The sequence below is a fragment of the Schistocerca nitens genome, chromosome 5 (genome assembly GCF_023898315.1).
Source record: "Schistocerca nitens isolate TAMUIC-IGC-003100 chromosome 5, iqSchNite1.1, whole genome shotgun sequence".
Taxonomy (NCBI): Eukaryota; Metazoa; Arthropoda; class Insecta; order Orthoptera; family Acrididae; genus Schistocerca; species Schistocerca nitens.
In genome coordinates this window covers 384,013,358-384,038,269 of record NC_064618.1, presented here as the reverse complement: position 1 = coordinate 384,038,269, position 24,912 = coordinate 384,013,358, and the positions used below count along the sequence as shown (strand labels likewise).

General features: G+C 41.6%; 1 protein-coding gene across 3 annotated transcripts in view; it reads left to right on the top strand.

The window, feature by feature from the left end:
• LOC126259659 (mothers against decapentaplegic homolog 4) overlaps positions 1-24,912 on the top strand; it is a 171,667-nt gene that overhangs the window by 19,084 nt on the left and 127,671 nt on the right. For all 3 annotated transcript variants that reach the window (XM_049956594.1, XM_049956591.1, XM_049956592.1), the window contains exons 4-5: positions 15,962-16,136; positions 17,287-17,478. In XM_049956594.1, coding sequence (XP_049812551.1) covers positions 15,962-16,136; positions 17,287-17,478 — 367 coding nt within the window. The remainder of the gene's footprint in view (positions 1-15,961; positions 16,137-17,286; positions 17,479-24,912) is intronic.

Sequence of the window (24,912 nt, the reverse complement as noted above, 5' to 3'; positions counted from 1 at the left end):
GCAGTTTACTACTGGACACACAAAAATCCTAACTTGGTCAAATTGTATTTTAGTACACTCTTAACACAAAACAATACACCATGAAGGAATTATCTGACTGGGATGGAAATATGTAGATTTGATGTACATGTACTGACAAACAAATGATTATTGAAACAAATGAGTATTCAGAAAAGTGGATGATATATTCAGGAGAAAGAGAAAGAGCTTTGCAAATGGAGCTAGTCAGTAATGCAGTGTTCCACCTCTGGCTCTTGTGCAAACAGTTATTTGGCTTGACATTGATTGACAGAGGTGTTGGATGTTCTCCTGAGGGATATTGTGCCAAATTGTGTCCAATTGGTGCATTGGATCATCAAAATCCTGAGATGGTTGGAGAGTCATGCTCATAGTACTCGTATGTTTTGGCACACACTAAGACAACCAGTAGAAATTCTTGCCACCTGCAAGCAGGCATTGTATCTCTGACATGTAAGTCCAAGATGGCTTCCCATTCGTGGGAACAAAGCAGGGCATAGAATATTGTTGAAGTACCCGTAAATGTAAGTCCAGGATGGCTTCCAATTTACAAGAAAAAATGGGGCACAAAATATCATTGTGCTGTAAGGGTGACAGGGACTGATGACCATAGATGTTAAGTCCCATAGTGCTCAGAGCCATTTGTAAGGGTGACAACCAAAGGGGCCTTGCTATGAAATGAAATATCATCTCAGATCATCACTTCTAGTTGTCGGGTCATATGGCAGGTGACAGACGGGTTGGTATCCCACCACTGTCCATGTTATCTCCAGACACATATTCGCCGGTCATTGTTGTTCAGTTTGAAGTGGGCCTCATCACTGAAGACAATTGTACTCCAGTCAATGAGATTCCAGTCAAAATATGCCCGGCACCACTGCAAACGGGCTTGTTGGTGTTCAGGTGTCATTGGTAGTCAGTGCAAGGGGCACTGTGAGCTGACCCCCTTTCTGCGACCCACATATTAATGCTCTTTGTGGTCACTGGAGCACCAGTTGCACAGCAGATTGATGACAGTGATGAGTCTGGGGCTGTAAGTGCCTGTCTGACAGTTCCTCACAAAAATTTACATTTTTTAATGATAAAATAACATGGTAATTCTTGATCGCTTTTATTTGTCTTTGAATTCCTGCCTACCCTTCGTTACCTTAAGTTTCTAGATTCAACACACCATAGAATCTAAGTGAACTTCTATATGTATGTGCTCCCTCTTTCTAAGCTTTTTAAATTAATCTCTTGACCTTCTGGGGATGAAAACTGTGAGTGTCGTAAAGATTTTGACCAAATTTTATTGTGTTTTAAATAGAGATAAGCTGCATGAACATTAACAGAAAATTTTAACAGTTACAAATGTTAGCATTGTTTGTATGTGGGGAAGGGAGGAAGGTTCGTACTGAGGACAGATATATTGATATTGTTTGTAGAAACCAAAACCTTAATTTGCAGACTGGATAGACATTGACCTTTCTAGCCACTAACACACTAAGTAAAGTGGTTAAGTGGTTTCTAAAATCTTGAGACAGACAGTGATCAGGAGGATTTACCAAATCAGACAGAGGCATAGGCATTCACAAGAGAGGTGCAGGGGGGGGGGGGGGGAGGCACAGCTGTCTCCTGTTATCTGGATACATCTTCAACATTGATGTGTTGTGTGCCCTTTAATTGTAGCCAGTTTAGATTAAATATTCTATTGCAATCACTGTGTCCCTTATGCTGCTAGGGCCATAGATGTGTCCAAGGGTGGGTGGACCAGAAAGGACACCCACTCACTACTGAACTCTGAAGTACAGATTTCTTATTCGTTTTAGTATCTCATGCATTCCCAGCAACTGATGTCTGTAAGTCTGCAAAACTGCATGTTTAACTTATTGTAGCATTACATGGTCATGCACGATAAGAAATAATCACTACACAACATAAGTTTGATGGGTCATGCTGTTCACAGTAAATAACCCTTGTCCTTTGACTTACTAACAATTTCACGGCTTGATTGAGTTGCAACAGTTTACTGGTTCAACAGCCAAGTGTACGGAATCAATCAACAGTTACCTATACACTCCTCTCCTCCTTCACCCTCACACTGTGTTGTATACGTGGTGTAACATCTGCATGCACTTCCCATTTGGACAGCTCCTCCCCCATTGACCAACTTATTCACCACATTATATCATTTGTCTGTTCAAATCCTGGATGTGTAGTAGCTCACTGAGACTACATTCAGTTTAATCATCTAGCAGAGCGATTGTACTTAGCTCTCCTTTGAACATCAGACACGATAGAGTAGGTGGGCTTTACTGGGCTTCACTTGTGGACTCAAATGCATCAGTCAGAAAAAAAGGAGGAAAAAGAAAAAAGAAAAGAAAAAAAAGAACCTGGGGGGGGGGGGGGGGTGTCGGCAGCTTAAAAGAGTTGAGGGAAGAACCACATACAGGAATTGACACATACTCTAACTCGACAATGTAGTTATGTAGCAACATGGTACATCAAGTAGCACACTGGACTCGCATGTAGGAGAAGGGCATTTGAAATCCCTGCCCAGTCGTCCAGATTTAGGCTTTCCATGATTTCCCTAAAGTGACCAATGCAAAGCCAGGATGGTTCCTTTTGATAGGGCATGGCTGATTCCCTTCTACAATTGGAGTGTGCAGTCTATACTAGCAACCCACTGTTATGGTCAAACAACAATGACACTGTGGATATGAGAGATGTCTTAGTATAATCCTAGACTGTTAAGAGTTGATTCTACCAGACAATTTAAATAATATTCTAAGATGTTTGCACATTAATTTAGATGCATTCTGGACATGGATTACACTTTGCCTGTCAATCCAAAACTTGTAGCTTTCAACATATATCTGTTCAATTGTAGCCACACTCTAATATAAAAAAAAGTTGCACCTTGAAGGGATTATCCAAATGGGATGGAAATCAGTAGATGTGATGTATGTGTATTGACAAACAAATAATTACAATTTCAGAAAAATGAATGATTTATTCAAGAGAAAGAGTTTTGCAAATCAGTAATGCGTTGGTCCCCTTCTAGTCCCTATACAACAATTATTCGGCTTGGGATTGATTGATAGAGATGCACTTTGCCCTCCTGAGCGATATCATGACAAATTCTGTCCAAATGACATGTAATATCATCAAAAGCTGTAGCTGATTGGAGGCCCCTGCTCATAATGCTCCAAACATCCTAAATTGTGGTGAGATCTGGTGACCTTGCTGGTCAGGTTAGGGTTTGGAAAGCACGAAAACAAGCAGTAGAAATTCTCATTGTGTGCAGGTAGATATTATCTTGCTGAAACGTAAGCCCAGGACGGCTTGCCATGGAGGGCAACAAAATGGGGTGGAGAATACCATCGATGTACGGCTGTGCTGTAAGGGTACCGCAGATGACCATCAAACGTGTCCTGCCATGAAATGAAATGTCATCCCAGACCATCACTCGTATGACTGCTCATAGTCTGATTGGTATCCTACCGCTGCCTGGGGTGTCTCCAGAAATGTCTTTGCTGGTAATTGGGGCTCAATTTGAAGGGGGGCTCATCACTGATGACAAGTCTATTCCATTCAATCAGATTCCAGGCTGAATGTGCCCAGCACAACTGCAAATGGTCTTGTCAGTTTACAGAGGTCAATGATAGTCGGCCCAAGGGGCACATTGAGCTCAGCCCTCTTTCTGTGAGCAGCATATTAATGGTGCTCGTGGTCACTGAAGCACTAGTTGCACATGAGATCAGTGATGATGATGAAACTGAGGATCTGGGTGCCTGTCTGACGATTGCTCGGTCCTCATGCTCTGCCATCTCTCTGTTCTAATCACTCCTATTCAAATATTGAGCAGTTCACTGATTACTCCAACTGGCTTCTCTGAGCCCAACTACATGTCCTCTCTCAAATGCAGGCATTTGCCTATAAATTGTTCACTCATATGTCTGTGAAGTGTAGTTACTGTCTAACTGAGTATGTAGAATGAAATTCACAAAGACTTTATGTCATTGTATAGTCATGTCCCCTGTTTACTACGCTTGACAGGTGCGAGGTGAAATTGCACTGCACTGCCAAGCGTTCATCCATCAACCACTGAAGTTTACAATTTTGTATTTTCCATCAGTACCCCTATGAGTATTAATTTGTGACCAATTGCCATAACTCCTTCGTGGTGCATCTTTTTGTTAAAGTTTGTTTGTTAATGTTAAATAATAGATGCCTTGCTATAGTGCAGAACATCCACTAATATGATCATATTTGATTTTTTGTTAACAAATAAACAACAGTACAGGATCTGACAAAAAACTTCTACAAACTTAGTAGAGGGGGGGGGGGGGGTTCTCACACCGAAACAAGGAAAAAGTTCAAGTAAATGTACACAAGAAAATTCTTCTCGTTTGGGTAAGTAATAAAGGAGCATCTCTCAAAATTCTGAAGTCATAAAACGAAAACAAATGTCAAAAACATCCTGTGCATTCCTGTACAATTACATGGATTTGTCAAATCTTTGGCTTTCGCCCACTTTCAAACACATCTGAATGGTGACAAGTACTTTGAAGGCTTCCTTGATACTCTGATGAGGCATCGTTGCATTATCAATGTGTGCTGCATCAACCAATTGATTTCACAGACAGCCCTACAGAGGAGTGGGGTTGAGGGGGGGGGGGTGAGATGTACTAACCCTGTAACTTATTTTCCTCTGTCTATCTATCTGTCATTTGAAATATTGTCCAGTGCATCATGAACAGTGTGACTGAAGTGTGATAGAGCCTTATCATACAGAAACTATAGGCTTCCTCCCTTTTTCTGGAGCTCATCCTGTAGCAACTCTGGAAGAAGGTTCTGAATAAAGTCCTTGTAGATAGTAGCTGTATAATATATAGGGATAAGATATGAACCTAGGTGTCAGTTACCTGTAATTCCAGCTCACACAGCAGGAGACATGATGTGTCCTTTCTGGTTCGGCGTTTGCAAACCTTCATTTACCTTGACCCAACATCTGTGCTGCCTGAGCAATGTGGTGATAAGTATCAGCAAAGGCTGGATGGCTTGGCTGTCTTCTGTCTGGAAATGTGTTTTGATGCAGCTTTGTGCCCATTGCCATTGATATGGCCATGCATTCATAAAATGAATATTTAGCTGGAAAATTCATCAGGTAACTCACAGTTTCCACTTTTTGAAACATTCAATATATATCAAACTTAAATGTACACAAACATTAAATATAAAAATGTCTCCATACTACCACATTGCCATCAGCAGATTGACACCCCCTTGTGTCAATGTTATCATTCATTTAACAAACAAAATCAGTTTTAAGTGTTGGTTACAAACTTTGCTTGCTGCGGTTCACCTTGGACACATTGATAATAGTTTATTATAACTAAACAACAAATGATTTATGAACATGTATTTATACTGACTTTTTCTCATTGGCATGAGGAATATGCCATCCCAAAGTTTGTAAATTTTGGCAGCCATTGTTTGTTCATCTTTGTCCCCTTGGGGACTTGGCATTTGTTTGCTGAGTATGTGCTTGGCGACCCTGCAGTTCCTGAACTGGGGACTGGTAAGCGCCACTAGCCCTCTGTCATCGTAAGCTATGGGCATGCTTCAGAGACTGCAGGGTCTTGGCTTCACTGCCTGGACCTCTATAAGAAAAACCTCAACCTCAAGGTGTCCTATGTGCTGATGGGGTGATTGGCTGTTGAGGTAAAACAGTCTCTAGCAGGCAACTTATGGGCCCCTCCTCCCCTCCAATTGTATAACGTTTGCTCAGGCATGCAGGGCTCTGCCCGGGTCGACGATAGTTTTCCTAACGTCTCACAGGATCCCTATGGAATGGTCTCATCAAAATACTCCTGATGAGACAGGTGTACTGTCATGCAGTACCTATACCCACTCCTCAAAGAGAGGTTGGTTGGTTAGTCCTCCCAAAAAGAAGTCTCAGAATTATAGTAACAGAACATTAGTGTGTCATAACACTTTCACTATTATCAAGTGAATAGGGGGAACCTTTGAGAAGATCTCCCCGTTCTATATTCACAGGGTGTTGGAAGGTATTGCTGGGTCTCTAAAACGTGTCAAACAACTCTGTAATGGAACACTTCTAGTTGCAACTGCTAATTCAGACCAGATATCTAAGCTTCTGGGATGTAAGACCTTAGGTGACTACACAGTCGAGGCTGAGTTGCATAACATCCATAACTATAGTAAGGGCATGGTTACGTGTTCAAATATAATGGAGGTGGACCCCGCGGAGTTATGTGAAGAATGGAAAAATATGGGTGTCACGGAAGTGCAGAACTATGAGGAGAGTCAATGGAAAATTGGAAAAATCGACAACATTTATTCTAATGTTTAGTATTCCAGAATTACTTGAACATATCCTTGCAGGCTAAATCTGTCTTAAGGTTCGCCCATTTGTTCCTAACCCAATGTGATGCTACAAATGTCAAAGATTTGGCCATACCACTATGGGATGTAATGGCAAGGCTATGTGCGGCAACCCTGGAGGCTCAGCTCACAAGTCAGGCAATTCTTATACACTTCCTCCAAAATGTGTAAACTGCTCCAGGGGTCACCCAGTGTGGGGCAGAAAGTGTGAGCTTTACAACTAGGAAAGGAAAATTCAGGAGTTGAAAGTAAAAAGACTTCTTTTGCATCAGCCCTTAAGACGCCAATTGCTAAGTGTGATTCCTTCACACAAACTCAGGCCACAGATTCAAGTACGAGCACATGCACTTGTCAATGTACCTGGGAGGGAAATGCTCCACTTGAAACCAAAGTCATTCGGAAGCCGTCAGCAATAGGCTTACCACCTAAGCCACATACCAGTACCCAAAATCAGAAGTCAACTAAGCTATCCCCATAACCCAGGCAAGCATCTCCTTCTTTCAGTAAAGAAAATTGTCCTTCGAAAAGTAGTTATAAGTCCAAGAAAGCTACAGGTGAGTGCACTCTCTTTCTGGTGGGGACTATGTTCTTGAGGATATGGACTTCCGATTGGAGCAACCGGAGAGCAAGGAACCTGATAATTTTCCTCCTGACCTCCCCAGTAAATCACCACCTCCAAGGAAGAAAGAAAAGAACAACCATCCCTAACCAGCGGCTTCCACAGGGATTTCTGTGTTGCAGTGGAATTTGAATGGATATCACTCACATTTGGAAGGATAGCAGCTGCTGGTCCAGGAGCAACCGTTCTGCATTTGTGTACAAGAAACACATTTTAAAGTCACCAATATACCTGCATTACGGGGCTACTATGCAGACAGGAAGGACAATACTACTGGAGATAGGGCTAAAGGTGGAGTGGCTGTTTTCATTGATGACAGATGCCACTCGTCTCCTGTCTCTCTTACCATGACCATGCAAACAATTGCTGTGAAAGTTCTCGCACCCTTTAATATCACTGTGTATTTTTTGTACTTGCCCCCTAATGATGCTTTGGTAGCAGACACACTGGCAGAACTCTTCCGGGCATTCCCATGCCCATTCCTCCTTGTGGGGGACTTCAATGCACACAATGTGCTGTGAGGCTGGCTGCTCGAATCCCGAAGTTATCTGATCCACTCCCAGTGCGGTATCAGGCGCTACCGTTCCACCTTTGACAACTTAAGATTCTACTGGAGATGGCGATACAGGAGTCCTTCTTACACCAAAACCATTTGGTTTGTGCATTTTTTGACCTCGAAAAAGCATATTACACTGATAGGAGGTACAACATCCTTCGCCAACTTCATGAATGGGGACTTCGTGGATGCCTGCCACTTCTTTCCAATCCTTTCTCAAAGACCGGTGTTTTCAATATGACATTGGCGATGCCATATCTGACTGCTACATTCAGGAGAATGGGGTCCGCCCAGGCAGTGTCCTCAGTGTCACTTTGTTTGCCATCGGTATCAGTGGCATTTCCTCCGCAGTCAGGAGACCTGTCAAGTGCTCTTCATTTGTGGATGACGTTGCAATCTTCTACTCTTCCTCTTATCTTATGACGACAATGATGAGGCAGCTACAGCTGACCTTTAGGAGGCTGAAAACCTGGGCCAGGACAACTGGTTTTCGGTTCTCGCCCTAGAAGACTACATGTATCAATTTTTAATGTGCTTGTTGAAGTTTTAACCAACCAGTGCTCACAATGGGGGACAATATTTTACGTTTTCAAGACACTGTGCGCTTTTTGGGTTTATTACTTGACTCGAAATTAACTTGGCTTCCACACCTGAAAGACCTATGAACAAAGGGCTTCCAGTTGTTGAATATTTTGAAATACCTTAGCGGAAAAACACGGGGAGCTGACAGGTCCCACCTCCTACAGTTTTATAGGGCATTTGTTCGATTCCACTTAGATTGTGGCAGTGTGGTCTACAGGTCGGCCCGTCCTTCCTACCTCAAGATTTTAGATGCTTTCCACGACGAGGGCATTGGGATTTCGACTGGAGCCTTTTGGACCAACCAAGTTCCGAATCTGTGTGCAGAGGCGGGTGAACCACCACTCTGGATTCGGCGAAGTATCCTTTTGGCTCGGCAGGTGTTGAAAATCTCAGCTTCACCTCAGTCATTGACATTTAGTTCACTGGTCCAACCCAGCTTTGAATGACTGTTTAGGAATCGGCCCCATGCGACCAAGCCATTTGGGATACATGCTACAGACTGTCTCAAGGATCTGGATCTCTCTGGCATCAAAATACACAGCCAGGGATTGAACGCCTTGGCATCTTCAGAGGCCCAAAGTGATTTTAAGCTTGACACAGTACAAGAAAACTTGTACTCCAGGTTTTGTTTTCACAACTTTGTTTTCGTCCATTTTAAATAAATACCACAGATTTATCATTGTTTATACAGATGGATCCCAGCAAGGGAATGCTCTCTGTTCTGCTGTTTTCCCCAATAGGGTTTTTCTAAAGTGTGCCCTTCCAAATAATTTACAAATTATGATGCGGAATTATTTGGCATTCTGATGGCACTGGAGAGGGTTCACAGACATCACCGTACAAGTTTCCTTACCTGTTCCAACTCCGTTAGTGCACTGCAAGCACTTCACCAAACGTATACAGTAGACCCACTGATTCAGCTCATCCATAACTCCTTACAGTGGCTCCAACACCATGGCAAGGAGTTGATCTTTTGTTGGTTACCTGGCCACATTGGGATACAGGGCAATGCCATGGCCGCCAAGGAAGCATGTTAGCATAGTGCTGTCCATCAATATCCCATGCCATTGCATGCCATCATCTCATTTTTTCACAGATGCATCATGTGTCAGTGTGAGACTGACTGTTGCAGGTGATGCAACAAACTGCGGTTGCTGAAATCGACCACACAAGCTTGGCGGACTTCATGTCAGCCTCGCCGCTGGAAGGAGTTTCTGCTTACCAGACTGCACATCAGGCATAGCCCTTCAACAGTCTGTGAAGTTTGTGGTGTGCCACTTTCAGTTCAGCATAATTGTAGCTACGAGTTTTCTGTATACTGATCTTAGGGCAGCCCTCAGTCTCGCTGGAGATCTGCCCACCATCCTCGCAGATACCAATTCCGGTGTTACAAGGGTGGTGAAATTTTGTGAATTGTCAGGCCTCATCCCTAAATTGGTGGGGATAGCCTTCGTCCCCATCCATGAGATATGCATGCTGACTTTTCATCAGGGTGCTGATGACCATGATGTCGAGTGACCCCTCAACCCAAATGATGATGATGATGATAATGATAATAATAATAATAATAATAATAATGATAATAATAATAAAACCCGTGGAGGCCCGGCAAAAGAATAGGCCTCCGGTATATTCTGCCAGTCGTAAAAGGCGACGAAAAGAACAAACCACTAATAGGGCTAACCCCCCTTTTAGTGTGATTAATTGGTTCAGGACAGAACTAATGAAGCCTCGGACAAGTGCTGTCATGGTCGGGGACGACGCTTGAACCCTATGCCCATCCACAATGGTAACGACACTGCTAGCCACACGGAAAATGATTTAAATCCAGATAGAGGTGTTTTGCAGGATATGCTTCCTGCAACCACTCTAGAAGGAAAACAAAGACAGAGGGATGGTCAGATGAAGTTAACCGACACCTCATGTTCTGTTATTACCAAACAACAAACTTAGGAACAAACACAACTGGATACAGATCACAAGTATACACAACATTTATTACCAGATACCCAGAATTAAATTTTTTAACAGAACAACGACTAACTGATCATATCCGTGTAATAATAAAAAATAACAGGATACCCCAGTCAGAATTAGAAAACATCAAACAACAAGTACAACAAATACTAGAACAAAATAATGTGCAATCAGAAGAAGAAAAAGAAAATACAGTAATGGACTCAAACATCCCAGAGCAAACAAACAAAGAACAACACGCATCAATTAAACAATCAGAGGAAAACGAAATCTTAAGACAGCCACAAGAACAAGCACAAATAGAACACGAAGTGACACACATGTTAGATATAGAAGAAAAATTTCAGCTGACATATATAGAATACAAAGACACAAATACAGACCTTAGACCATTCTTGCATAGACCACCAAATAACCCAAAAGTCGAAACAACAATAACAACTATCAACACAATCATACACAACAAAATAAATGAAAATATAACTATGGAAGAGTTACAACTACTGATTTATATAGGAGCACTCACTACACTAAATATACACACTAGGCAGAGAGCAGAACTAACCAACACACAGAAGAAACCCACAAAACCAGCATGGCAACACATGCCACAGATCAGAATAGAAAAACTGAGAAAAGACATCGGACAGCTAACACAATTTATAAGAAATGAAATATCAGACAAAAAACGAAAAAGGTTAGGTAAAATCTCACAAGAAGAAGCGATGGAGCAGTTAGATGAAAAGAAGCAGAAATTACAAGCATTGGCCAAATGACTTAGAAGATACAAAAAAAGTGAAAATAGAAGGAAACAAAACCAAACATTCAACACAAACCAAAAGAAATTTTACCAGACAATAGATAACACACACATTAAAATAGACAATCCATCAAACATAAAAGACATGGAACACTTCTGGAGCAACATATGGTCAAACCCGGTACAACATAACAGGCATGCGCGGTGGATACAAGCAGAAACAGACACATACAAAATGATAACACAAATGCCTGAAGTGATAATTTTGCAACATGAAGTCACCCGAGCAATTAATTCTACTCACAATTGGAAAGCCCCTGGAAAAGATAAAATAGCAAATTTCTGGCTAAATAAGTTCACCTCAACACATTCACATCTAACTAAATTATTTAACATATCTAAAAACAAAGAAGATGTGACTTACCAAACGAAAGCGCTGGCAGGTCGATAGACACACAAACATACACACAAAATTCTAGCTTTCGCAACCAATGGTTGCTTCATCAGGAAAGAGGGAAGGAGAGGGAAAGACAAAAGGATGTGGGTTTTAAGGGAGAGGGTAAGGAGTCATTCCAATCCCGGGAGCGGAAAGACTTACCTTAGGGGGGAAAAAGGACCCTAAGGTACGTCTTTCCGCTCCCAGGATTGGAATGACTCCTTACCCTCTCCCTTAAAACCCACATCCTTTCGTCTTTCCCTCTCCTTCCCTCTTTCCTGATGAAGCAATCATTGGTTGCGAAAGCTAGAATTTTGTGTGTATGTTTGTGTTTGTTTGTGTGTCTATCGACCTGCCAGCGCTTTCGTTTGGTAAGTCACATCTTTTTGTTTTTAGATATATTTTTCCCACGTGGAATGTTTCCCTCTATTATATAAATTATTTAACAGTTACATTGCAGATCCATACACATTCCCTGATACACTTACACATGGAATAACTTATCTGAAACCCAAAGATCAAGCACACACAGCAAACCCAGCTAAATATCGCCCCATAACATGCCTACCAACAATATACGAAATATTAACCTCAGTCATTACACAGAAATTAATGACACATACAACACAGAACAAAATTATAAATGAAGAGCAAAAAGGCTGTTGCAAAGGAGCACGAGGATGTAAAGAGCAACTGATAATAGATGCAGAGGTGATGTACCAAGCTAAAACTAAACAAAGGTCGCTACACTACGCATACATTGACTACCAAAAAGCTTTTGATAATGTACCACACTCATGGTTACTACAAATATTGGAAATATACAAAGTAGATCCTAAATTGATACAGTTCCTAAACATAGTAATGAAAAATTGGAAAACCACACTTAATATCCAAACAAATTCAAATACTATCACATCACAGCCAATACAGATTAAGCATGGAATGTACCAAGGAGACTCATTAAGCCCTTTCTGGTTCTGCCTTGCTCTGAACCCATTATCCAACATGCTAAATAATACAAATTATGGATACAATATTACTGGAACATACCAACACAAAATCACACATTTGCTATACATGGATGATCTAAAACTACTGGCAGCAACAAATCAACAACTCAAGCAATCACTAAAGATAACAGAAGTATCAGCAATGATATAAATATGGCTTTTGGAACAGACAGCCGGCTGGTGTGGCCGAGCGGTTCTAGGCGCTTCAGTCTGGAACCACGCATCCACTATGGTCGCAGGTTCGAATCCTGCCTCGGGCATGGATGTGTGTGATGTTCTTAGGTTAGTTAGGTTTAACTAGTTCTAAGTTCTAGGGGACTGATGACCTCAGATGTTAAGTCCCATAGTGCTCAGAGCCATTTGAACCATTTGGAACAGACAAATGTAAGAAAAATAGTATAGTCAAGGGAAAACACACTAAACAAGAAGATTACATATTGGATAACCACAGCGACTGCATAGAAGTGATGGAAAAAACAGATGCCTATAAATATGTAGGATACAGGCAAAAAATAGGAATAGATAATACAAATATTAAAGAGGAACTAAAAGAAAAATATAGGCAAAGACTAACAAAAATACTGAAAACAGAATTGACAGCAAGAAACAAGACAAAAGCTATAAATACTTATGCTATACCAATATTGACCTACTCATTTGGAGTAGTGAAATGGAGTAACACAGACCTAGAAGCACTCAATACACTTACACGATCACAGTGCCACAAATATAGAATACATCACATACATTCAGCAACAGAAAGATTCACATTAAGCAGAAAGGAAGGAGGAAGGGGATTTATCCACATAAAAAACCTACATTATGGACAGGTAGACAATTTAAGAAAATTCTTTATAGAACGATCAGAAACTAGCAAAATACACAAAGCAATCACTCATATAAATACATCGGCTACACCACTACAATTTCATAACCTCCTCTACAACCCTTTAGATCACATAACATCAACAGATATGAAGAAAGTAAATTGGAAAAAGAAAAGGCTACTTGGCAAGCACCCGTATCGTCTAACACAGTCACACATAGATCAACACGCATCCAACACATGGCTAAGAAGAGGCAATATATACAGTGAGACGGAAGGATTCATGGTTGCAATACAGGATCAAACAATAAACACCAGATATTACAGTAAGCATATTATTAAAGATCCCAATACTGCAACAGATAAATGCAGACTTTGCAAACAACAAATAGAAACAGTAGATCACATAACAAGCGGATGTACAATACTAGCAAATACAGAATACCCCAGAAGACATGACGATGAATCAAAAATAATACATCAACAACTTGCCATACAACATAAACTAATAAAACAACACGTCACCACATACAAGTATGCACCATAAAATGTACTGGAGAATGATGAATACAAATTATACTGGAACAGAACCATTATAACAGATAAAACAACACCACATAAGAAACCCAACATCATACTCACCAATAAAAAGAAGAAATTAACACAACTAATCGAAATATCCATACCCAAATACAACAAATATACAGAAGAAAACAGGAGAAAAAATTGAAAAATACATCCAACTGGCTGAGGAAGTCAAGGACATGTGTAATCAGGATAAAGTTGACATTATACCGATTACACTGTCAACTACAGGAGTCATACCACACAATATCCACCAGTACATCAACGCAATACAGCTGCATCCAAACTTATATATACAACTACAGAAATCTGTAATTATTGATACTTGTTCAATTACCTGAAAGTTCCTAAATGCAATGTAACATATACCGTACAGTTAAAAGGAAGTCACGCTTGATCAAGATCAGCGTCACTTTCCATTTTTAACCAGACATAATGTCTGAGAAAGAAAAGAATAATAATAATAATCATGTTCATGTTTGTTATCTGTGATCCTTCCCATTAGTAGCCTGATAGCTTTTGTGTGGTGACCGTTGTTGTTTGATGTTTATTTTTGCCATGGAGCAGTTGACAACAGAGCAACATATCCAACTGATAAAAAGTTACTACAAAACAGTGCAAGTCCCATGCCAACCATTCACGAATTGATGTGACACTCAGAAGTAATGCTGCTGCAACCAAATCATTAGTTCAGAAGTTGATCTAGAAGTTTGAGACCACAAGTTCTATTTCAAATGTTAAGAATAAAGGACGACCGGTTCCCTTCGAAAACAAGAAAACATTGCTGTAGTGCATGACAGTGTGATCATAAGCCTCAGAAAATTGGTTAGCTGATGAGCCCAGAAATTAAATTTATCACCAAGTTCACTGCATGAAATCCTTTCAAAAGGTCTGAAACTGTATGAGCACAAGATTCAACTTACACAAGAGTTGAAACCTGCAGATCATGGAAAGAGACATCAGTTTGTTCAATGGTAGCTCACGTCACCGTGAACAACGATGGTTACAAAAACATGCTTTATGATTGGTTTTTCCCACTTATTGATGAAAATGATGGTTTTTAGTTTCAGTAAGATGGTGCAACATGTCACACATCCCATGAAGTAATTGCTCTGCTGAATGAAAAAATTCTTCAAAAAATTATCACTTTGTGTGGCAACCAGGAATGGCCTGCCAGATCACATGATCTTATGCCTTGTGACCCTTTTTTTTTTTGTGGAGATTTGTGAAATCAAAAGTGTATGTGAACGAAGCACAAACAATACACCAATTGAAGGATGAAATAAAAAGGGTTATTAACGGCATAGTATCAGATGTTTGTGAACGTGTCATCGAGAACTTCAGTGAACGCAGTGCTTGTTGCCATGCGGTGTTGAGTGGTCATATAGAGAATACAGTTCTTCATAAATAACTGGAAGAAGTTACTTAATGTGTTTGTAAAATAAAAAGAGAGAGAGAGAGAGAGATTACATTTTCAATAAATTTTCTATGTTCTGTAGCACATTAATATTCATTACTTCCTGGACACCTTCTATCTATTTCTGAAGCATCATGTGGATGACATTAAAGTGAAATAAGTGATTTTTTAAGAGTATTACCTGTTTCTCCACTTTTTAGGACTAATCAGTGACATTATATTACTTCATATTTTTATTGATGTCCTGCACGATTGCCATTTGCTCTGACATTTTCCATCTCAATTTTTTTTTCCAGGGTGAACCTAACGACATTGGTATATTAACAAAAATATTCTTTCTGAATGTTTTCTAGTTTTCTTTCTCAACTCATGAATAATCTTGTTGGATTTAATTACATGAAGATATAATTATTATACCTGTATGCTGCTGAGATGTGTACCATTATATGCAATAGTAATCTCCTTACAAAAAATATGAAATTGGTGACTGAATTCTTTGAGACATAAGTTTTGTGTACCTCATTTAAAATTGAGATGTTGATTCATTATGTATCTCCAATCTCACTGCTCTGTTAAATAAAAAATGAAAATTTTAGAATCTTGTCTCTCTTTCCCGACCCCCTCCAATGAAAATATTTTTATGGACTCTTGTGGGACAGAAGTGTAATGAGATTATTAAAATAACTATGAGAAAATAATCATGCATCCAAGAAACAGTTTGATATAGTAAATTCTGTATCTAGTGTCTTCAATATTTGTAAGTTATTTTCATCTCCTTTCAGGTTGCTGGTAGAAAAGGATTCCCTCATGTCATTTATGCACGAATTTGGCGATGGCCAGATTTGCACAAGAATGAGCTGAAACATGTGAAGTTCTGCCAGTTTGCATTTGACCTGAAGTGTGATTCTGTCTGTGTTAATCCATACCACTATGAGAGAGTTGTTTCTCCGGGAATAGGTTTGTTTCTTCCTTAAAAGTAATAATTCAGTGTCACTTGATGTTTTCATGGAGCAGGAATTTTGCCTGCTTGAGTATAGACAAGGAAATAGAATTGATTAATTTTAAAGTTAACTTTCCCAATATTAATGCAAATGTTATGGAAAATGTTGTCATTCAGCTTGTTTCCATTTTTGTGGCCTCTATATTTGTTTTATATTTCCATTACAGATTGCTTTTTGTTTGTAGAGTGTATTTGTATATAAAGTTCACCAGAATACACAATTTATGCTGGTTGTAGTCTAGTTATGTCACTAATTTAATTTGTAGCATTGCATAATGTGCCATGTAAGGTGAAGATTATATATTAAAAAGTACAATATTTCATTTATTTTTCTGTAATTATCTTAAATGTTTTTTTATTGTATACAAAATGTGTAACCGGCATGCCTTACTTGGACTCAAACCCGGACAATTACCACTCATAGACAGTTCGCTCCAGAACACCTCATGAATCTACTGAAAACCCCAACCTGCTACAGATCCCATGCAACACCAATTACTTCCAGAGCTACATTAACCTAACCTAGCCTCTGTATAACACAATATGTATTCAAGGGAAAGCATGAAATATATCATACAGTTTACAGTCAAACAATGGAAAGTCCAGGATGAAATAAGAACAAGCACTCTGTGCTTTACAGTGTGAGACTAGTTGGTGAATCTTCTTGCAAATTGAAAGAGGTGTGGAAAAGTAAACACAGTTATTTTTCTACTATATTTGATATAGCCTAGAAATTAGCACAAATTTGCAGCATGCTCAGCTGTACATTATCTCACATCTGCAATAAGTCTACTGCATGAAACAATTATTCCTATTTGGTGTTGATACAGTAGCAGTCATTGTGGCAAGTTTCACTTTATGTCAACATCCCTGTTGATTCTGGTAACTGTTCACAAGCTATTGTAACGAGGATATAAAGGGGCAGAGGAGGTGTACAGGTGTAATATGTCAGCTAGTAGTTCCTACCACTGACTGTGTGGCAGAGTTGATTCCCATATAGTGTAGATTTTATAGAAAATTGACATTACTGGATTAATGATATAATTTTATTTATTAATTTATGGTTCTGTAATTTGTTGACTTTGAATGAATCTGCCATTGTTTCAGATCTTTCTGGACTTTCTCTGCAGTCAGGCCCTAGTCGGCTTGTGAAAGATGAATACTCAGCTGGTGTTATAGCCACAGGCAGTGGAATGGAAGTTGATGGAGATGTAGGAGTTACACATAGTGTTCCCCAGACAATACAGCATCACCCGCCACCTACACAGTTTTCTCTTGCCATGCAGCCCCAGCAACCAGGTAATACTGCTGTTTCAGTCACAGCCTTTACCTGTATGTTTACTTTGTGAGAACACCACAGGTTCTGGATGCTTGACTGAATTGGTAAGTGTTCATTAATGTTAGGTATACAGGGTGTTACAAAAAGGTACGGCCAAACTTTCAGGAAACATTCCTCACACACAAATAAAGAAAAGATGTTATGTGGACATGTGTCCGGAAATGCTTAATTTCCATGTTAGAGCTCATTTTAGTTTCATCAGTATGTACTGTACTTCCTCGATTCACTGCCAGTTGGCCCAATTGAAGGAAGGTAATGTTGACTTCAGTGCTTGTGTTGACATGCGACTCATTGCTCTACAGTACTAGCCTCAAGCACATCAGTACGTAGCATCAACAGGTTAGTGTTCATCACGAACGTGGTTTTGCAGTCAGTGCAATGTTTACAAATGCGGAGTTGGCAGATGCCCTTTTGATGTATGGATTAGCACGGGGCAATAGCTGTGGCGCGGTACGTTTGTATCAAGACAGATTTTCAGAACGAAGGTGTCCCGACAGGAAGACGTTCGAAGCAATTGATCGGCGTCTTATGGAGCACAGAACATTCCAGCCTATGACTCGCGACTGGGGAAGACCTAGAACGATGAGGACACCTGCAATGGATGAGGCAATTCTTCGTGCAGTTGACGATAACCCTAACGTCAGCGTCAGAGAAGTTGCTACTGTACAAGGTAACGTTGACCACGTCACTGTATGGAGAGTGCTACGGGAGAACCAGTTGTTTCCATACCATGTACAGCGTGTGCAGGCACTGTCAGCAGCTGATTGGCCTCCACGGGTACACTTTTGCGAATGGTTCATCCAACAATGTGTCAATCCTCATTTCAGTGCAAATGTTCTCTTTACGGATGAGGCTTCATTCCAACGTGATCAAATTGTAAATTTTCACACTCAACATGTGTGGGCTGACGAGAATCCGCACGCAATTGTGTAATCACATTATCAACACATATTTTCTGTGAACGTTTGGGCAGGCATTGTTGGTGATGTCTTGGTTGGGCCCCATGTTCTTCCACCTACGCTCAGTGGAGCACGTTACCATGATTTCATACGGGATACTCTACCTGTTCTGCTAGAACATGTGCCTTTACAGATACGACACAACATGTGGTTCATGCACTATGGAGCTCCTGCACATTTCAGTCGAAGTGTTCGTACGCTTCTCAACAACAGATTCGGTGACCAATGGATTGGTAGAGGCGGACCAATTCCATGGCCTCCACGCTCTCCTGACCTCAACCCTCTTGACTTTCATTTATGGGGCCACTTGAAAGCTCTTGTCTACGCAACCCCGGTACCAAATGTAGAGACTCTTCGTGCTCGTATTGTGGACGGCTGTGATACAATATGCCATTCTCCAGGGCTGCATCAGCGCATCAGGGATTCCATGCGATGGAGGGTGGATGCATGTATCCTCGCTAACGGAGGACATTTTGAACATTTCCTGTAACAAAGTGTTTGAAGTCACGCTGGTACGTTCTGTTGCTGTGTGTTTCCATTCCATGATTAATGTGATTTCAACAGAAGTAATAAAATGAGCACTAACATGGAAAGTAAGCGTTTCCGGAGACATGTCCACATACCATATTTTCTTTCTTTGTGTGTGAGGAATGTTTCCTGAAAGTTTGGCCATGCCTTTTTGTAAGACCCTGTATATTTTGAACAGAACTATTTGTTAATAAAGTCATCATATGCAAAACTAGAATGGATGACTGGCACGAATGTGCATGACCAAGCAGGTGGCCATCTGCAATAATCATTGTGCAGTGCAGTGTCCATTGTCTTGTTTCAGTAAGACCATTTGCCAAAATTTCATTTTTGTCTCCATTTTGATTTCTTCTAACTTTTTATTTCATTTTGCCTTACTTTTATTATTGGTAAGTTATCTGACATCTTTTCTTAAGCCTGATGCTGCCTGGGTAGATTGCAGCTGTAATATCTTACTAAGTTACGCAGCAGTTCATGAGAATAATGTGATACGGTACTCACTATCGTAATATTGTTACTGGTACTGACATTGATTTTTCAATCGCAAATAGAGAGCATTTGGGGTGGCAGAGTCACAAAATACTCTTGAAGTAACTTTAGTTTTCATATAGCAGTTATTAATTGTACTCTCTTGCATTCGAAATAACTTTCAGCTGATTTACACAGCTGTTAACACATATTGTATGAATTTGTACAAATGAACTTTCATCGTGGGTATCTCGAGAAGACTAAATGACTTACAGATATTTTATAGAACATATTTTTATAATTCTGTTGTTGGATGTACTTCATTGGAAAATCTTGATGCTGCCTATTCAGAGGTGCCCCTCAGCATCCATCTAGTGTTGGAAGCTCTGTGAAATACTTGCATCTATTGTAGAGCTCCAAATGCTACATGCTGCGCAAGGAGTAGGTCAAACGGATAACAAAACAATACACACAAATATTTTTACCAACCGATAATATATTAAAAAGAGGTGGACTTGTGCAATGTTTGAATGTTCCCATTTAACCTATCATTAATAGGCTACACAATTACTCATTTATATATGATGACCATAGTACAGAAAACTTCACATCTCTTGCTCTTGAGGGAAAGATCCCCAATTTAACCATGCAAAATTCTATAAACTCACATATGCTGCTCCCTATAAATGAGTAAGCATGTTACTAGGTCTATTCCTTAAATAGTGTAATGAAGTAGTATAATAGAAATTAAACTTTTTTTCGTTTCAACATAATTCGTATTTGTATTTCCTCTTTAAAAATCCTTGTTATTTTGATTTGCTTCTTAAAAGCAACAAGTTGAAATTACATCAGGTAAGTATATACTTCCTGTATCATAATTTATCATTATTATCATATATGTCTAAAAAGACTGTTAATTACATTAGTTCTCATAATATAACAATATTTCGTAAAAACAAAGATGATGTTACTTACCGAACGAAAGCGCTGGCAGGTCGATAGACACACAAACAAACACAAACACACACACAAAATTCAAGCTTTCGCAACAAACTGTTGCCTCATCAGGAAAGAGGGAAGGAGAGGGAAAGACGAAAGGATATGGGTTTTAGGGGAGAGGGTAAGGAGTCATTCCAATCCCGGGAGCAGAAAGACTTACCTTAGGGGGAAAAAAGGACGGGTATACACTCGCACACACACACATATCCATCCACACATATACAGACACAAGCAGACATCTGTCTGCTTGTGAGATGTCTGCTTGTGTCTGTATATGTGTGGATGGATATGTGTGTGTGTGCGAGTGTATACCCGTCCTTTTTTCCCCCTAAGGTAAGTCTTTCCGCTCCCGGGATTGGAATGACTCCTTACCCTCTCCCCTAAAACCCATATCCTTTCGTCTTTCCCTCTCCTTCCCTCTTTCCTGATGAGGCAACAGTTTGTTGCGAAAGCTTGAATTTTGTGTGTGTGTTTGTGTTTGTTTGTGTGTCTATCGACCTGCCAGCGCTTTCGTTCGGTAAGTCACATCATCTTTGTTTTTACATATATTTTTCCCATGTGGAATGTTTCCCTCTATTATATTGATATCAGTAACTATAACAATATTTCTGTACATTGAAACCATTTTTTGCAAACACACACACACACACACACACACACACACACACACACACACAAGGGGGTTCTTATTAACATTTAAAAACCTCCAAAGTAACGTATTTGATGCTGAGACAAATAATTTAACATAAAGACAAATGAGGCTGCAAATGTCAGAAAATACCCCAAAAGTGGATGACATGCTGAGCACGTGATATTGCCAGATGACATAAGTCACCACACATGAAGCAGTTGAGCCTATCGGTCTGTCACACCTGATTATCCCAACCCAAGTGAAGTATTCATGTCTGTGTGGCTCCAGAGCACATGGGGCTTGGGGTTTGTTAAGTCTTGCATCTGGAAGGCAGTATCTTTTTCATTGCATTAGACAGTTATGTGTTTATGTACATTGAGGTAAGATATATTATTTAATTTGCTAGTCTCTTTGTCTCATCTGGCTTATTGCGAAGTACAGTACAACAAAAAACTACTGTATTGCATCAGAAGTAAATGGGTATGAGCATCCGAATTTCGTTGTTACCCGTAAATGAGCTACTTTTCTTTACTAAATAATATGTGTAAACAAAAAAGATAGGGACTAAAGGGAAAAAACACAAAGTAAGAACAGCTTTTGTTTGGTGCAGTGACGGCAGTAATTTTTACATTTACAACAGATCACGTTTACAAAAGGTGTTCAAAATTTTGCACTGTTGTGTGGCAATGCGTAGCACTGCTCCCTCCTGGTTAGTGTAGGATTGAAAAGCCCAACCACTGCTCTTGCGAGAAGGTACGTCATCTGGTGACATAGCATGTTCAACATTTGTCATCTTCTTCACCTCTCTGTGTTCACGTCTTCCTCCCCTATCTGTCCACCTAATCATACTATTTCTATCTCTATACTTCTTCCTACTGATTCCATCTCTTCATCGCCATTTACCCCTCTCTTTGTCCATTTCCTCCACCTGCTCTGTCTGACCATATCCTCCTCCCCCTCTCTCTGACAACATGCCTGTCATGCAGGGCAGGCTACACATCAAGGCCTCAAAACTAATTTATTTGCCCTTGGTGTACAGCCTCCCTGCAAAGCATGTTGACAAAGTAGGCCAATACTAGTCTAGCAAGACATGTCTGTCATGCAGGGGAGCCTCCAGTTCAGATTCTTGAAAACTGTTTTTTACCCCTGATCTCGCCCCCCCCCCCCCCCCCCCCTGCAGGTTCGGGGGTTAGAATAGGCCTGCGGTATTCCTGCCTCTCGTAAGAGGCGACTAGTAGGAGTCTCAAACGTTTCGGTCTTATGTGATGGTCCCCTCTCAGGTTTGACCTCCATCTTTCTAAATTCTTCCGAAGAGCGAGCCAATTGGGGAAGGGCGCCTTACATGGTGCACTGTGTACATCGTGCAATGAGACCTTTAGCCGGCTTTCTCGTCGTCGCAATGCTCCCTGTTCGTTTTCCACCTCTTGGTGGAGTATACGTTCCTAGGTGCAATTACAACTATGCACCGTGCAGTGTTGCTTTTTGCTGAGACGATGACCTTGGACATTTTAGCACTTAAGATCCAACACGGTAGCCAGTCCGTTGTGGTGGGGCCGCCATGTACCCTGTTGGTTGTAGCCCCCCTGACAACACGGGGATTGCTCTACTGATGCCTGCGCCATTAACTCCCCACGTATGCCAAGGAGTAGATGCCCATCCTCCTGGGATATCAGGACTCCCGGCAATGGCCATCCTGCCAGGTGGCCCTTGCCGAGGCTGGGTGGCGCCCGTGGGGAGGGCCCTTGGTCGGAGTAGGTGGCATCAGGGCGGATGACCCGCAATGAAGCGTGGTACATCATCTCTTGCTGGTGGCCAGCCGCCAGCAGTCTCTAAGCGTTCTCGGGCTCAATTTAATGCTCAGAAGTACGAACCGAAAACGTTCCCCTCCCTGGTCACACCGTGGGAGGAGCGTAAGTCTCAGGATGGCAATAACAGTTATTCGACCCGTTCTTAGTTTGTACGAGAGCTGATGGGGAGTCTTTTCTATCCACAAAGCCTCAGTTCTTCGTCGAGCATTTAGAGGACAAGTTTGGAGTGGTGGAGGGCTTGTCCAAAATGCGCTCTGGGTCAGTACTGATACAAACGGCATCCTCTGCCCAGTCACGACAGTTACTTGCTTGTGACAAGTTGGGGGATGTTGCCGTTATGATCACACCCCATAAGAGTTTAAATATGGTCCAGGGAGTTATTTACCATAGGGATCTTCTTTTGCAGTCTGATGACGAGCTGCGCGCCAATTTAGACCGCCGAGGTGTACATTTCGTCTGGCGTGTTCATCGGGGTCCGAAGGAAAATCAGATTGCTACCGGTGCCTTCATCTTGGCCTTCGAGGGTGATACGTTACCGAAAAAGGTCAAGGTGATGGTCTACCGATGTGACGTCAAGCCCTATATCCCTCCCCCGATGCGGTGCTTTAAGTGCTGGAAGTTCGGCCATATGTCTTCCCACTGCTCTTCCAGCCTGACATGTCGAGATTGCGGATGCCCATCACATCCCAATACTCCATGTGCCCCGCCTCCCATCTGTGTCAACTGCGGAGAACATCATTCACCTTGTTCACCAGACTGCAGAATCTTCCAGAAAGAGCGCAAAATTGTGGAATATAAGACCCTGGACCGACTCTTATACTGAGGCCAAAAGGAAATATGAACGACTACATCCTGTGAGAATGACATCTTCCTATGCCGCTGCTATAACAACTGTGCTAGCCCCATCAGTTTCGAGAATTCTGGCCGGATCGATGAGCAGTACAACTCCTCCTGCCCCCTTGCCTGTGGGGGGCTCTACCCACCCGGTTGCTCCTGCGCCACCTACCTCAGGAGCAACACCCTCCCACCCATCGGGGACGTCCGTCCCCGCTTCTCAGCCAGAGAAGCGTTCCACTTCTCCAGCTACTCTCGCTTGTAAGGGGTCCCTTGGGTCCCTCCCTTCCCAGGCTTCCACCACCGGGAAGGATGACACCAGATAGTGGCATAAGTTCCCAACAGCGGCTGGTCGTAGGACTTCGCGATCCTCCTCCATCCCGGAGACTGAATGGGTGAAGCCCTCCCAACCGGTGAAACCCAAGGTTCAGCGAGAGAAGTCCAAGAGAAAGACCTCTAAGGCAAAAGAACTTGTGGTGGTACCGACCCCACCACACCCTTCGAGGTCTGCGTCTGAGGATGAGGTCGAGATCCTGGCGTCCGCTGAGGACCTCGATCTCGCCAGTCTCTCAGACACCACGGATAACACTAGCACAGGTGCTCAGTCGGAGGCAGAAGGTGACCCAGCAGTGTAATCTGCCTTCCCAGTCCCTTCATGCCTTTCTCAGCCATGGACAATATCATCCTCCACTGGAACTGCAGCGGTTTCTTCCACCATCTAGCTGAGCTCTGACAACTTATCAGCCTTCACCCTTTCTTCTGAATTGCTCTTCAGGAAACTTGGTTTCCAGCAATGCGAACCCCCGCCCTCCATGGCTATCGGGGTTATTATAAGAACCAGGCAGCTTATGAAAGGGTGTCTGGTGGCATCTGCAACTATGTCCTTCACTCTCTTCACAGTGAGTCTGTCCCTCTACAAACACCTTTAGAGGCTGTCGCTGTTCAGGTGTGGATGCCACAGGCTGTTACCGTCTGCAGTCTTTACCTTCCACCGGATGGTGATGTCGCGCAGCATGTCCTGGCTGCGCTGATAGCCCAATTGCCGCCATCTTTCTTGTTACTGGGCAACTTCAACGCCCATAACCCTCTGTGGGGTGTGTCAGTGGCAACAGGTCGAGGCGCCACCGTTGAGCATGTATTGGCACAGCTTGATCTTTCCATTTTAAA